The sequence below is a fragment of the Penaeus monodon genome, chromosome 17, assembly GCF_015228065.2.
Source record: "Penaeus monodon isolate SGIC_2016 chromosome 17, NSTDA_Pmon_1, whole genome shotgun sequence".
Lineage (NCBI taxonomy): Eukaryota > Metazoa > Arthropoda > Malacostraca > Decapoda > Penaeidae > Penaeus > Penaeus monodon.
The window spans coordinates 2,348,737-2,363,736 of NC_051402.1; the positions used below are offsets into that span (position 1 = coordinate 2,348,737).

The 15,000-nt window shown below is 34.7% G+C and overlaps 1 protein-coding gene across 1 annotated transcript in view; it reads right to left on the bottom strand.

The window, feature by feature from the left end:
* Positions 1-2,024: 2,024 nt before the first annotated feature.
* LOC119583458 overlaps positions 2,025-15,000 on the bottom strand; it is a 13,703-nt gene continuing 727 nt past the window's right edge. The window contains exons 2-15 of the mRNA XM_037931947.1: positions 12,579-12,677; positions 11,827-12,445; positions 11,479-11,586; positions 11,296-11,382; positions 10,890-11,056; positions 8,175-8,287; positions 7,778-7,920; positions 7,368-7,471; positions 7,005-7,164; positions 6,106-6,198; positions 5,864-6,000; positions 4,182-4,391; positions 3,154-3,327; positions 2,025-2,937 (exon numbers count right to left, since the gene is read on the bottom strand). Of these exons, the coding sequence (XP_037787875.1) occupies positions 6,115-6,198; positions 7,005-7,164; positions 7,368-7,471; positions 7,778-7,920; positions 8,175-8,287; positions 10,890-11,056; positions 11,296-11,382; positions 11,479-11,586; positions 11,827-12,445; positions 12,579-12,670 (1,677 nt within the window). The 5' untranslated portion in view covers positions 12,671-12,677 and the 3' untranslated portion in view covers positions 2,025-2,937; positions 3,154-3,327; positions 4,182-4,391; positions 5,864-6,000; positions 6,106-6,114. The remainder of the gene's footprint in view (positions 2,938-3,153; positions 3,328-4,181; positions 4,392-5,863; positions 6,001-6,105; positions 6,199-7,004; positions 7,165-7,367; positions 7,472-7,777; positions 7,921-8,174; positions 8,288-10,889; positions 11,057-11,295; positions 11,383-11,478; positions 11,587-11,826; positions 12,446-12,578; positions 12,678-15,000) is intronic.

Consider the following 15,000-nt stretch of genomic DNA (forward strand, 5'->3'; position numbering starts at 1 on the left):
TCCATTCTCTGGAAGTGACTCTAATACATGGCATTGATAGTTTAACAAAGAAGTAGAAGGGAAAGGAAGTGCAGTAGGTGGACAATGTACAGCTAGCAGAGGGAAATATATCTAATGATATTCATGAGTTCAGGAAGGATTTAGAGACAAGTATGTCAGGCAGTAATTCCTTAGCTTATAATTTAGATATTGGACATGAACATGGCAGTTTTCTGGTCATGAAATCTAGTCATATTTTTCCCCATGATTGCAGTGAATTACAATAAGCTTTGAATTTTATTTTCATATGAACACAAAATTATTGCCCTTGAGACTGAATGTGCATGTACTTTTTATGTGAATGGAAGAAAAATATTTATTTTCTCAGCTGTAGTCTACATGAAGCATTATATGTGGCAGAGTAGCTCTGAGAGTATTTTGTATCTGTACTTAAGTAGGTTTAGTATGTCAGTCTGTGAGGGTTTTTTACTAAAACTAACATAATAACAAAAATTTTGTTGCCATTTTGAAGAAGTGTTAATACCAAGTCCAATGGTTGCTGCAAGGGTTACGTGAATTATTTATTTAGTGCAGTTAAATCATTGTAAATACCATGCCATGTCAAGTCATTTTTGTCTCGTTTCATGTACAATATTTATTTCATATTCATGTATTTAATTGTTCATTGCTTTTAATAAAGTGTCATTTCTTTGGAGTGTATAATATCCTAGAGACAGACAAACAAGACAGACAGACAGACAGACAGACAGACAGACAGACAGACAGACAGACAGACAGACAGACAGACAGACAGACAGACAGATTTACATCTGTAATAAAGATATTATTCATTAAAAAGTAAAAGTAAGAAAGATAAAAAAGAAAGTTTCTGGATTAGGAAAAATATAGTTTACTAAATATGAGTTTTGAATCATTAATACAAATCAAAAATTGGTAAAGTCAGATTTATTTATTTACTGAAATTTTTCTGTTTCTATGGTCATTAGTGGCGTATTCAAAATATAGTGATAGCATGAGACTTATGGGCAAAGCCCTCAGGTAAGAGTGCTATAAGACATCTAGGGCCATATAGCACTTTGGTAATTAGAGTAGCAGGAAGGGTTAGGAATGAGTTAATGATTAGGATAAAATTATAGGCTGAACAGTACTTGAGGGTGTTGTGGTAGTGAAAAGGGTAGAGAGGGGGAGCTGATAGGGTATAGTAGAAGGTAGAGGTTGTTAGAAGGGGAAGGAAATAAGGGAGTAGGAAGCATTATGATAAAGTACTGTGGCAAAAGGAGTTTAATGCTTAGGATAAGTGGACAGAACATTGGATGAAGAAAAGGAAAAGGAAAAGAGGAGAAGAAAAGACCATGCAAAATTACTTGTGATGAGGGATGAGGACCAAGGTACAGGCGATCCTCTACATTGGGCCCTGTCCCAGTCTCCTTGGCCTCCCCAGGTAAAGTCATAACATGGGGTGGAAGTAGTAGACTGACATTCACCAGTTAGACGTTACACTTTTTTTCACATTTTTTAATGACAATATATACCAGGGAAAGTAATACAGATTCACAAACTTAACCCATGTCACCAGTAGTGTTCACTGTAGTACTGTTTTGTGAAATGTCACTACACATACAGGACTCCACAAGTGCTCAGCCACTAAGGAGTCAATTAGTAGACCTTATGACCTCTCCTGATTTCCCCTTTCCTTGAGTTTGCAGGGAAACTGTTTTATTGTTATTATTATTATTATTATTATTATTATTATTATTATTAATAATAACACCAAAATAAGATACTAGAAAATATTTCCAAAAATCAGCCAAGATAGGTAATACCCTTGAGTAATTTAGTGCTCATGGAACCATCAAGTTGAATAAGGATAAAAGATGTTAAGAGAATCTATGATGTATTTGACTTTTTTTGAAGCATTTTATTAAAATTATACATATATATATATATACAAGTGAAAAAATATTTCTCTTTGATGTAAATTAATACATAACAGGTTTTTCTGAAGTCTCATGAAAGGAAAGAAAGCAGACCAAACATTTATTCGTCTGTAATAGATACGTTCTTAGAATTTAAACCAAGCATATCAAATTTTGCATAAAATTCTACAGGAACTTATTGTACATTGACTTCCTATGCAGTTTACCATAGGGCAATTTCCTAAAAAGAAAGAAAGAAAAAAAGTACATAAATAAATAAATAAAGCAAAAATGACTAATATAAAAATTGCATAGTAAAAATGATGCATTCTCTTTTGTTGCAAACAATAAATTGATGTTGCAAAGTTCATTTGATTCACTAATTACCTGATTTTTTAATGTTTTTACTCTCAGAACCTCGAAGCCAAACTTAGAAAGAGCAAGTCAAAATTAAAACTAAGCCTTTGTGACCATAAATATCAACTGGTAATAACTATGTCTAGCCTAAGATCAAAACAATATAAAACGGAAGTGCCACTTAAATGCTAATGCTCATTATTTATAAGCTTAATTCTTGTTTGTTAACTGTGAAAATATCTTGCTATAACTGCATAAAATAATCAAGTCAAACCCTAATATAAAATTTCATCGAAATCTGTAAATGTTCGGAAAATATCTTCCATATTCTCAACGTACAGTGATGAGCCATGCAGTAATGTGCTTTTTACCAGTAAGAAATAAATAAGGATGCAATTAAAAGGAAAAAGAAAGAAAAAATGATAGAGAAAATATGCATTTTTATCACATTTCTTTTATATGTCTTTTAACTGACTACATATTATTATTTATGTCTATGTTTGTTCACTTTACCACCATCTTTAAGATCTTCACTGGCTTTCTCAATGCAACTAATTTCTCTTGCCTTGATTTCTAGAATTGTGTGGAGATAATTTTCTTTCCGACCCTTAGCAACCATCAAAAACTGCTTCATCAAATTCATACAAGTCACACAGAAGATCAACTGAAAATCAATTTAAAAATGCATAAATATAACCCTTGTTATCCCTTTGTTATTAAAAAAAAACTAAACATAATATACAAGTAGAATCAACAGTAATTATGTTCACAAAAGTCAGTGACGGAAACATATAACCACCACCATTAGGTACAAGATAATGATCATGTGATATGCTCCAACTTTCTTCCAGAAAACTAGACATTCATTTAGAGTAAATACCTGTTTGTCTGTCAATCTGTAGGTCACTTGCATTGGCGACAATAGTACCCATGATGGCAGTGTATTCTGGCACAGAAGCAACTTTCACCCACCAGTCAGGGTCCGCAGTCGACCAGCAGTGCAACACTCGGACAAATGTCTTCAGCAAGTTGAACACTTTTGCTTTCTCATATCCTACAAGTAAGACATGATTTGAGTGATGTTACATGTCATTTCCATACAACTATAAAAAAATTAGATACTATGAAGCAATGAAAGTGACATGCACTTTCTATTCCAACCCATCATACTGCAAGCAACTTAACTGATTCATTCACTATAAAAATCCTCTGACTCCTGACAATATTAACCCATTCCTGACGGGTGGCATGTACGCACATGCGTTGTTCCCTTGGGCAAGGAACTTCACCTCGATTGCCTGCCTAGCCACTGGGTGGCCAAGCCAGCCCAAGTCAAGTGCTGGTTCCAAACCCGGATAAATAGAGAGAATGATTATATACTTAAAAGGTACCACCAGCACTCTCCATGGAAAGGAACTGGGGACCCTACCACGTACTCACTCCAAGAGCATCACAACATGAAAAACTACAATTAAGTATCATGCTGTGACCACGGCAGCTCAGACATGAACCTACCGTTAAAAGAAGAAGATAGACTGAATAATGATCAACTATGGAGTCTATATAACAACAAAAATACCCTTCAGTCTCGATTTATCAGGAAGTTTGGCAAGTAAAGACTTTAGAAAATAATGAAAACTGAAAATACAACATATCTTCGTAGTATTACGAAGAAACGGCATGGGATGCTGGTATTTGGCATGAGTGGTCGTGCATGCTAGGGCGACGATATAAGCCCCGGCAGCGAGGCCCAGGCCACTATGAATACTACCCGTCGGGAAAGGGTTATGAGCCCTGGTACTAACTTTAATCTTAAAACAAATGCCTATGACAAACAGCAGAGAAAAGAATAACAGAGACAACTAGAAATTACACATTTCTCAAATTTAACAGATCATATCCACTTACTTTTCTCTGGCTTTGTGAAATCAAGGATCAGGTGAGACTGTTTGAGGAGGCACGTGAGCAGCTTGGAGGGGCAGTAGCAAGTGGATCGGAGCCAAGGCGGAGGAGCTGTTACTAATACAGCCAACCAGCCTAACATGTGGCTTACTGTGACAGTCCTATCACCAGAGTACTTATTAATCAGCATGCATACCTTGTCTATAAGGCACGACTCTGTAGGGAAAGATGAAGAATGAAAAAATAGCAAAAATATACACCATTCTGATCATCTCAATTTCTTTTTAAAGACCTTATATCCAATTTATGATTTCCAGCAGGATATGGACATCAGAATTCAAAAAACAAACAAATAAAGAAATACAAGCTAGAATAAACTGTGTTACCTGTTACATTTTTATGACTATTTTTACACCGGTAAGAAGATAGAAAAAAGTTAGGAATGAGAAGGAATATCTTCACAGTATGTGATGTATTTGATTACTCTGACTACATCAGTTAAAATAAATCTGGAATTTAGTGAGCATAATAACATGAACAAAATCCAACCCTGCACCTTTGTCAAAGTTTGTCATACTACCACAGTGTTATGTCACCAAGTATTTTGGCAACACAATAAAAATGCACCTTTTTTTTTCCAGTGAAAAGATAAGCAACTCAACATGAGATATGAAGCCAAACATAAATAACCCCAACAGCACCTTATACTCTACACCTTGCTCGGGATGCAATAGAGCCTAATATGGTGATGCAGGACAAGGTTTCAGCACCAAGATTGGCAAAAATCTAGCTGCCATCTGTCACCACTGAACTTCTAACACCATGGTGGTGCATGTAGATGAAGATGAACACTTACCAGAATGGATGCAATCAAAAGTAATCCACAAAGGACTGAATAAACAGAAAAGAAAAAGAAAAGAACCTGCTTACACCACAATAGAGGAGAATGTAAACACTGCATTGTGCAGCTTCAAATTATCTAAGGTTGCAGCAACAATTACACAGGTCAAGGACTTAAGGACTTAAGATGAGCATATAAACAAACACATTAAATACATGCCTCATGCTCTGAAGACATTCATTCTCACACATACCTTTTTCTACCTTTGTTACTGGTCAACCAGTAATAGCATTCCCTACCTTAGGCTGCATTCAATTTCCTTTTCCCTACGAAACTGGAAATACCACAAGCTACGCATATACCAAGGAGATAGAGATAGTGATGCACAGTGGTTTGGATAATAAATAGAAATATTAATTCTGTAGAAATGCTAATAAGCAAAGGAACATCAAACCAACAGCATGAACATAAATATATAGGTATTGAAAAAAATATTAAAGAAAAAAAAGAAGAGAGAAAGAAAGGCAAAGAAAGAAGAAGAAAAAAAAAATAGTGCAACACAGACCAACTGTTAATGTCAGGATTCCACCAGAATATGACCAAATTCTAGCTGGGAATTATCTCCTTTTTGGCTAGGCCTACGTGTTCTATCTGGTGAGTGATGGGAACCAGACTCTACCCTTTTTTCACAGGCAGTAATGCTGTATAATCTAAGATCTTCTCAAAAGTTCCTTGATTATTACTAAGAACTTATAACACCATTAAAACCATTTTGATGCCAAGCCTAGTGAAATATACATGTACTGATGCTAATACAGCAGGCTAGGCAGCATGTGTCACATAATACCTGCTTTGGTGCAGAGTAAGCTTGTGAATGCCGCCTGAGATCCAAGGGCTCGGAGGCACCTGAGCATCGCAAGGACATCATCCCAATCATCAACTTTGCCGCAGCAATCACCGAGAGAGGTTATCATCTGCTGACAACTGCAAGGGGAAAGAAATATAATGTGAAAAAACAAAGGATGATACTATTGTTCTTGTTTTATTCTTTCACTAAAAGAACTGTTACAATATCTATTCTATACTTACATCACTGCCTCAATGTTTGTTGATTGTGAAACTGGCTATTTTCTCTAGAGTTTGAAGGACATGTAGCCGAACTCTGTTGTTAACCACAATTTCCTAGGGGGGGAAAAAGTGGCATTATTCTGTTGCACATATATTGGGTGTATGACCAGTCCTAAATATGACAAAATTATGAACGAGAATGAATAAACTCCTTAAGTAAGCTTCCACATTTATGGCAGCCCCCCTATCAATTGGGACCAATGAAATGACAATACTCAGCCCAGGATATCCTCAGTACCTTCCACTTGTTCCCCCAGATCAACCCAATTCATAGAATTAAACTGACTGATCATGGACCCCACTATGGCCCAATCCATGTTGGCAGACCTCACACATACAGACCAGGATTTCCATACCTGGAATATGTTATTCTGAGTGACTAACCCAAGAGCACTTGTATAAGCTCCCCACAAATTTAGAAGTTTGCATTAACCACCCTGCTATACATTCAAGCTTTCAACCCAAAATCTAAAAGTTAAAGAGAAAGTCTTTTATTATATAATTCCTTCCAATTAATACTTTAATTACCGAAGGCAGTCAAAGCCTCTGTTTAGCATGGCTGACCCTAGAGAAGATTTCACAAAACAAGAGAAAAAAATACATTTGGTTTGTAAAGTCAGACAAACATGAAACAATGGTCTAGAATATACATACCAATCAAAATATAATTTACCCAATTGCTTCCATATGATACATACAGCACACCATACTAAAAACAGCCTTGCTTCCCACAAAGGCAACTTTTTACAAAAAACATTACCACTGAAGAAAATAATTGCTCAAAACTATTTCATACACAATACACCAAATCAATCTGTATTACAAAAAGAACATTCTAAAACCTCTATCTTTTTAATTACCTTAATACACAAAGGTGACAAATGCCTACAAGCAGCTTGTAAGGCAGACTGCTCATGGCCAGTTCCATACGGAGCAATAAGGGACTCTAACACAGACAGAGCAGGCACCACACTCCCCTCATACCACTCCACAGGGGCTGTACCTTGAGCTGGCGGCACTCTGAAGGACATAAATTCAAGTTTATTGTCATATTGGCCACAAAATCTCTCACAGAAATTACAGCGTTCCAATGGACATTCTTCATATTTTCAGACTCACTAAAAATAAAATAAAATTTGGGTCTATCATGTTAGTAAGATAACCTTTAAAATATAAAGAAGTGAGTCATTTTTATTATCTTTTTTCCCCCCCCTATGACATACCTTGTTGCATCTGGGTCTCTTGTGGTAAGCAGGGTTTGCACTTCTTGTAGTCTTTGAATAGCCAACACCACCAAGTGCTTTTCCACACTGGTGCTGTCTTGATGCTACCGGCATGAGAGAAATCAGGATTGGAATTCTGCAAACTTAGATGATCCTATAACTACGATATTTGTTTTGCTAGGAAAAATTCAAATGAACATCAAGACTTTCTCTTTCTCCTTCTATATCTCTCTCTCATTCACTCACACTCACACACACACACACACACACACACACACACACACACACACACACACACACACACACACACACACACACACACACACACACACACACACACACACACACACACACACACACACACACGTTTTTCCTCAGCAGCTTTACTATCCACTCCTCATTTCTCTTACCTCAGCAATCAGCTGTGACACAAGACTAGCCCACTTTGGTGCAAGGGACCAGCTACCGGCCCTCACTTCCTCATCCTTTGTAACAGCAGCCATTGCGTGCGAGGAGAGCATGTACGAAGCGCGTCTGCAACCTGTTACCCTGCCTATAGAGGAGGTATGGTTTTGTTATTTGGTAATATATAATCATTACAAAGACCCTTATATCATTACATAATTTAAATTCAAAAATCACTTTTTTCAGTTCTTATCTTAACTGCAAATCTTTTCATACTTCCCTCAGAAAAACTTCCGTCCATCCTTCACCTCTCCAAGCACCAAATTCACAAGCCTCACCTTCCACGGTCGATATTCACAACCCAAGGCATCCTCAATGCAACCTACTTCAATAACGACCCACCCTTTGTCATGTCCAGAGAGAGACGACTCCTTTTCTTCTTCCCCTGCGGCTGTGATGACTCCGTTTGGACTTCTATGGTACGCACACTGACTGGACCTCCACCAAAGTCAAGGCTAGTGAGGAAGGATAAATTTTTTATAATAATCTCAGCTATAGCACTCTAATAATTACATAATAATCATACATCATTATGGCAGTATACCATGATATATAAATGATGTCAATGATTATCACAACAAACGAAAATGATGATAACAACAATAGGCAGCGCTTATAGTTGTAATATATTTATTATCATAATAAATTCTGCTATGATTTTGATCACCTCCACATTTCATGCAACATTATGATCGTCATTATTAATTACTCTCAATTCATAACAAGGAAAAAGTTAGACCATAAATACAAATAAGAATAAGCATTTTAATTCTTTTATGACACTGACAATCATAATAAACAGGATGACAAAAATGATGATGATGGTGATGATGATAAAAATAATAACAATAATAACAACAACAACAATAATAATAATAATAACAACAAAGAAATAATATTAATAACAACAATAATAATAATAATAATAATAATAATATAATAATAATAATAATAATAATTATAATAATAATAATAATAATAATAATAATAATAACAACAACAATATTATTATTATTATCATAATAAAAAATAACCATAACAAAATCAAAAACAATAATAGTAATAGTAATACTAATACTATTACTACTAATAAAAAAAATAACAATTTTCAATGATGATGATGATAATCATGAATTAAATTATCATTATCATTATTACTATCATGGTCATTATCAGCACTCTTAACAAGGACTCTAATGATGCTAAGCAACTGGCTATAATAACTACTCCATCCCCCCCCCCTCCCGACCATCCAACCCATCCCCCTCCGTACACGCCGAAAACCACCTCCTTCCACCTTTCCCTCCCTCCCTTAGTTAACTTTGCCTCTTGTGAAGTAAAGAGGCTACAAAAATTGCAGCCCACGGCAAGAGTAGCTGGGCTACGATATCGGAATCATATCATTGGGCGTAGCACGACAGAGGCTCACATTGCGATCACTGACCCTGCGCGATCCCCGAGATAAGGACTTAACACAGTGAGATTTTCGGACGCTGGGGCTATACGATCTTAGACTGAGGAGATCGGTCACCAGAAGCTTTTATGTTAGTATTATTATCCGCGATTGTTATTGGGCAAAAAAATATTCATCGTAGGTTAGAATGAAGGTTTTACTTATTTTCGATAGAACTGCATTTTGTTAAAATCGGACTAAACATTGCCGTAATATGCAAATATAATTTCCATTCGCGGTGAAAAAGCTACGGGTAAAGAAAACGTAAAATATCTTTTACGGGAGACTGTGTTAAAATGTTCGGTGCTTATGGTATTTTCTATAATCTTCTGAGTGGATACGATTAATTATGGGGATAATGAGTTTAATAATGACAAAAGTAATAAATCATCATAGCGATCATTTCAGTACGAAGAACTGTATTAATGGCAGTACTACTACCACTAATAAAGGTAATGGTTAAACTAAACGTAAAACGAAGTCAAAGAAATAGTAAGATAATAATATTAAAATAATAGTAATACTAAAATGATAACATTGATGACATGTTGATGAAAGTAATAGTAATAGTAAAAGTAATAATAATAATGGTGATGATGATGATGATGATGATGATGATGATAATAATAATAATAATAATAATTATTATTATTATTATTATTATTATTATTATTAATTATAATAATAATAATCATTATATATTATTATAATTATAATAATAATAATTATTATTATTATAATTATAATAATAATAATAATAATAATAATAATAATAATAATATAATAATATTATCATTATTTTTATTAATAGTAATAGCAATAGTAACAGAGTAGTAGTAGTAGTAGTAGTAGTAACAATAATAACAATAATCATCATCACCATCACCATCACCATCACCATCACCATCACCATCATCATCATCATCATCATCATCATCATCATAACAACAATAATAAATAATAAATGTAATTGTAAAAAATAATAATAAATAAGAAATATAATAATAATAATAATAATAATAATAATAATAATAATAATAATAATAATAATAATTACAATAACAATAATAACAGTGAATAGTAAAAGTGAAAGTAACAGTAACACTGATAGTAATGGATACAAGTGATTACGCTGACAATAATTAATACTGGTAGTACTATTAATTGTGTCAGTTGTTACAAGACACTGAAAAAGAGATGATGATGATAGTCATTAAATTCTATTGCTAATTATGGTGGTGATAAGGTAGGGGTAATCATATTAATAATGAGAGTGACATCAACAATGATAATGATATAATAGTACCTGGTAACACTAACAGTGATATGGATAGTGACAACAGATCATACTTTCAGGGTAAGAGAAAAAATGGTGAAGCTAGTGATGGTGACAGAGCCAGTGACAGTAGTAGTAATAGTAGATCTGGTACTAATCGTGCAAAACCATTTCACGAGTCACCTATGAGTAACCAAACCCATGAAGCAATTACCAAAGTGGACAGCGAATGTATACATACACTCCTATCATCAACAGGTCTTATCAATAATAAATGACCAAAATAACAGGCAATTAACATATCGCTTAACTGCGGCAAACAACTCACTGTGACTTAAAATTGTTGCGAGACTTCCCAGGTGACATCCCTGTAGAGAGAGACACAGACTCATGACGCCCCCTCTTGAGTGGCGAGGTGACTTGCGATGGAGCCAACTGTGTGGACTGCTGCTCAAGGCGCTTGCATCGGATAGTCAGTTCCTCAATTTCTCTGTTCTGAAGGGAGGGAAGGACATTCAACTGGCTCTGAGAGATTCATTAGTTTTTTGTGTTTTTCCTTTATTTGAATACTGTTCTTACACTTTTTTTTCTTCTTTTTTAGACACTTCTATCTGACTTCCTTTTTTTTTTTTTTTTTTATTCTGATATAATCTGGAGATTTGAAATACTTGGAAAATTGTTTCACCAAAGAAAAAAAAAGTACAGTTTACTTAACATAAATTTCTAACCAGTACCTTAAAATGCAATTCTCCCTGCAGTCTCTCAACAGACCTTAAGGACTCCTTCGTCTTGGCCTCTGATTCTGCTGCGGCATTGGCCACCTATGAACCAAAGAAATAGCATTGGAAAATATATCTTGGCCACCAGAAATAACTGTAATGGGCAAATATTTTCAGCAGTTTCCATTCGCATCTTACCTTCTCTCTGCCCCTCTTTTCTGCGGCTTCCAGTGCAGTGCAACGATCAAGCCTCTCTGCCTCCAAAGCTGCTTCCTTCCTCTTCAATTCCAACCTTAACAAGGAAATCTGAAAATTTCAAAAATATATATACATTACCCATACTACACGAGATTACACTTCCTCTCCTTGTATGTTACGGATGTAAATATTCCTCACATGCTGTACGTAACCAAGTTAGTCAGCTAATTCTCTGGTATCGACATACTTAAAGTTCTCTAATGAGGTGACGTGTGTTTCTCATCATGAATTATATCATGAAAGAAGAAGAAGAAAAAAAAAAAAATCTAATTTAGCAACTTTACCCACCTCTCCTTGCTTCATCAAAACATCTTCCTGAAGTTTGGCCTTCTCATCCTGTATTTTCTTGAGCTCAACTTGATTGCCGCCGTCACTCAGAGTAGCTGTTCCCGAGGTTGTTGGATGTGTGTTTCCATGAGAGTTGCTTGTACTCGCCCCTTTAATGGGTATAGAGTTGTACACTTTACCCACACTGTGCACTGTCTTTGAAAGAGAAGGACCACTTTTTTGCACTGTTGTTTCTGGGATGGAAAAGTCATTAAACCTGGTGCTGTATGAATTACTTCGTGACACATTATTTGAATGCCCAGCAACGCCTCGTCCCAACTTAGTACTGTTCTGTAAGACTCGGGAATGGTTAAGGGCGCTGCTTTTCACACTGGAGAACCCACTGTCATTGAAATTGTTCTTGTAAGACCCGGGAAACTGCTCGCGGCTGTTCTCACCGTGAGCTGTATTGCCAACAGTAGAACTGAAGTTACTCCCAACATCTTGTTTCGTTACGTCATTGTTATTCTGTGGCGCTTGTGAGCACATCTGGGTGGCTAAGACCATGCACTCGTCCATAGCCTCCTCATCAAGTTCTCCCCACTCATCGTCATCCATAAAGTCGTCCACAACCTCTTGTCTACAAAAGAGAAACAGGTTACCATTTTTTTACTCATGAGACTCGTCAAAGCACCCAGGAGACAAGCAACTTTGGACACAACACCTCAGAACACTAACAGTCTAGAAAAGGGTCAGTTCTGGATATTACTCACTTTGCTGGTTCTTGCACCCTCATTCTCTTGTTTGGCTGTCCATTAAATGATGACATCGAAGGGAAGCCTGATCCACTCTTTTGGCGATGCATTGTGACTCTGACAGAAGGTATATGTTTTGAATTATTTATACTGTGTATATATTTATGCATAGATAAATACATACTCACTCACTCTGATTCTCATTCTCTGTCTCTCTCCCACTCTCACTCTGTCTATATATATACATATATATACATACATATACATATATATACATATATATACATACATATACATATATATACATATATATATATATATATATATATATATATATATATATATATATACATATATATACATATATATACATATATATACATATATATACATATATATACATATATACATATATATACATATTTAATTAATACATATATATACATATATATACATAATATCATGTATACATATACTATACATATACAATACATGGGGCCGCGGTGGCCGAATGTTTAGAGCGTCGGACTCAAGACTGTCACGCGGCATCTGAGTTCGAGGGTTCGAGTCACCACCGCCGCGTTGTTTCCCTTAGGCAAGGAACTTCACCTCGATTGCCTGCCTAGCCACTGGGGGACCAAGTCAGCCCAAGTCAGTGCCAGGTAAATAGAGATGGTGACTCGGGGAAAAAAAAAAAAAAAAAAAAAAAAAAAAAAAAAAAAAAAAACACCGGGCGGAAGGCAATGGCAAACCACCGCTCTAAATTGCCAAGAAAAATCATGAAAGCACATGATCGTCAAGGCCGCGGTGGTCGAATGGTTAGAGCGTCGGACTCAAGACTGTCACGACGGCAATCTGACTTCGAGGGTTCGAGTCACCGACCGCCGCGTTGTTTCCCTTGGGCAAGGAACTTCACCTCAATTGCCTGCCTAGCCACTGGGTGGCCAAGCCAGCTCAAGTCAGTGCTGGTCCCAAGCCCGGATAAAATAAGAGAGAATGTTACCTAAAAAGGTAACACCGGCACTCTCCGTGGAAAGGAACTGGGGACCCTACCACGTACTCACTCCAAGAGCATCACAACGTGAAAACTGCAATTGAGTATCATGCTGTGACCACGGCGGCTCAGACATGAACCTACCGTTAAATGATGATGATACATATACATATACATATATACATATGCATACATTTGCATATATATGCATATACATATGCATATGTATGCAGGACATTAGAAATGTGAGAAGAAAGTCAGGATATTTATAAACACAGTATATATATATATATATATATATATATATATATATATATATATATATATATATATATATATATATATATATATTATATAGATATATCATATATATGCATATATATGCATATATATGCATATATATGCACATATATGCATATATATGCACATATATCATATATATATATATATATATATATATATATATATATATATATATATATATATATATATATATTATATATATATATATATATATAATTATATATATATATATATATATATATATACTGTGTTTATAAATATCCTGACTTTCTTCTCACATTTCTAATAGTATATACATGTACACCTTTTAACAAAATTGGAAATTATTATAATGAGTAATGACTTGTTTACACTTGAGTGCTTATTACAAGCAGTATCAAGAAACAAAGTATATAATTATGGTCAAGCAAATCAGTTCATGGTGGTGTACATAGTTCATAATAAAATATAAACATGAAAATGAATTTCTCGGAAATTACATAGTTTCCATGCCTACCATCCCAGCAACAGCATACCCTGGATTTTATATAAAAAGAAGCTTAAGAATTATACAACTTTAATTTAATCTTAAACTCAAAAAAACTGAAATTTTATCCAATTTTGTCCCTCTAGGCCTTAGTATAACTTATGAAAAATCGAGAATAGAATCATCTAATTTGGACTAAGAAAAAATGTATAACTAATTTGATTATTTCTCCTAATGCTGTTATTAATTCTGCAAACTTAAATATATGCTAAATTTTCATAGCTTTTAATTTCTATTTTATCTATTAATTTTTTATCAATATCTAAAAAAATGACAAAAGAGAGAGAGAAAAAAATTTATATATATAATATATACATGATAAATAAATATTACCTAATTTATATTCAGTAGAATATGATAATGGATAGTATATGGTTATGCAATGTATGGATGCAAACAAGTATTTCTAATTCTAAAAAATAAATGTATATAATGATGTATAATACATGATATGTACATGGAATGTATATTTAATAAATATAATCCAGGAGCATTGACGTAAAAATTGAAATAAGGGAAATACATTTAGAGCACAATGACTTTTTAAGAGTGACAATGACTGACTGTGACATGATAAATAAGTTAAAAATTCATCAACTGACAAGCTATTATTTCAG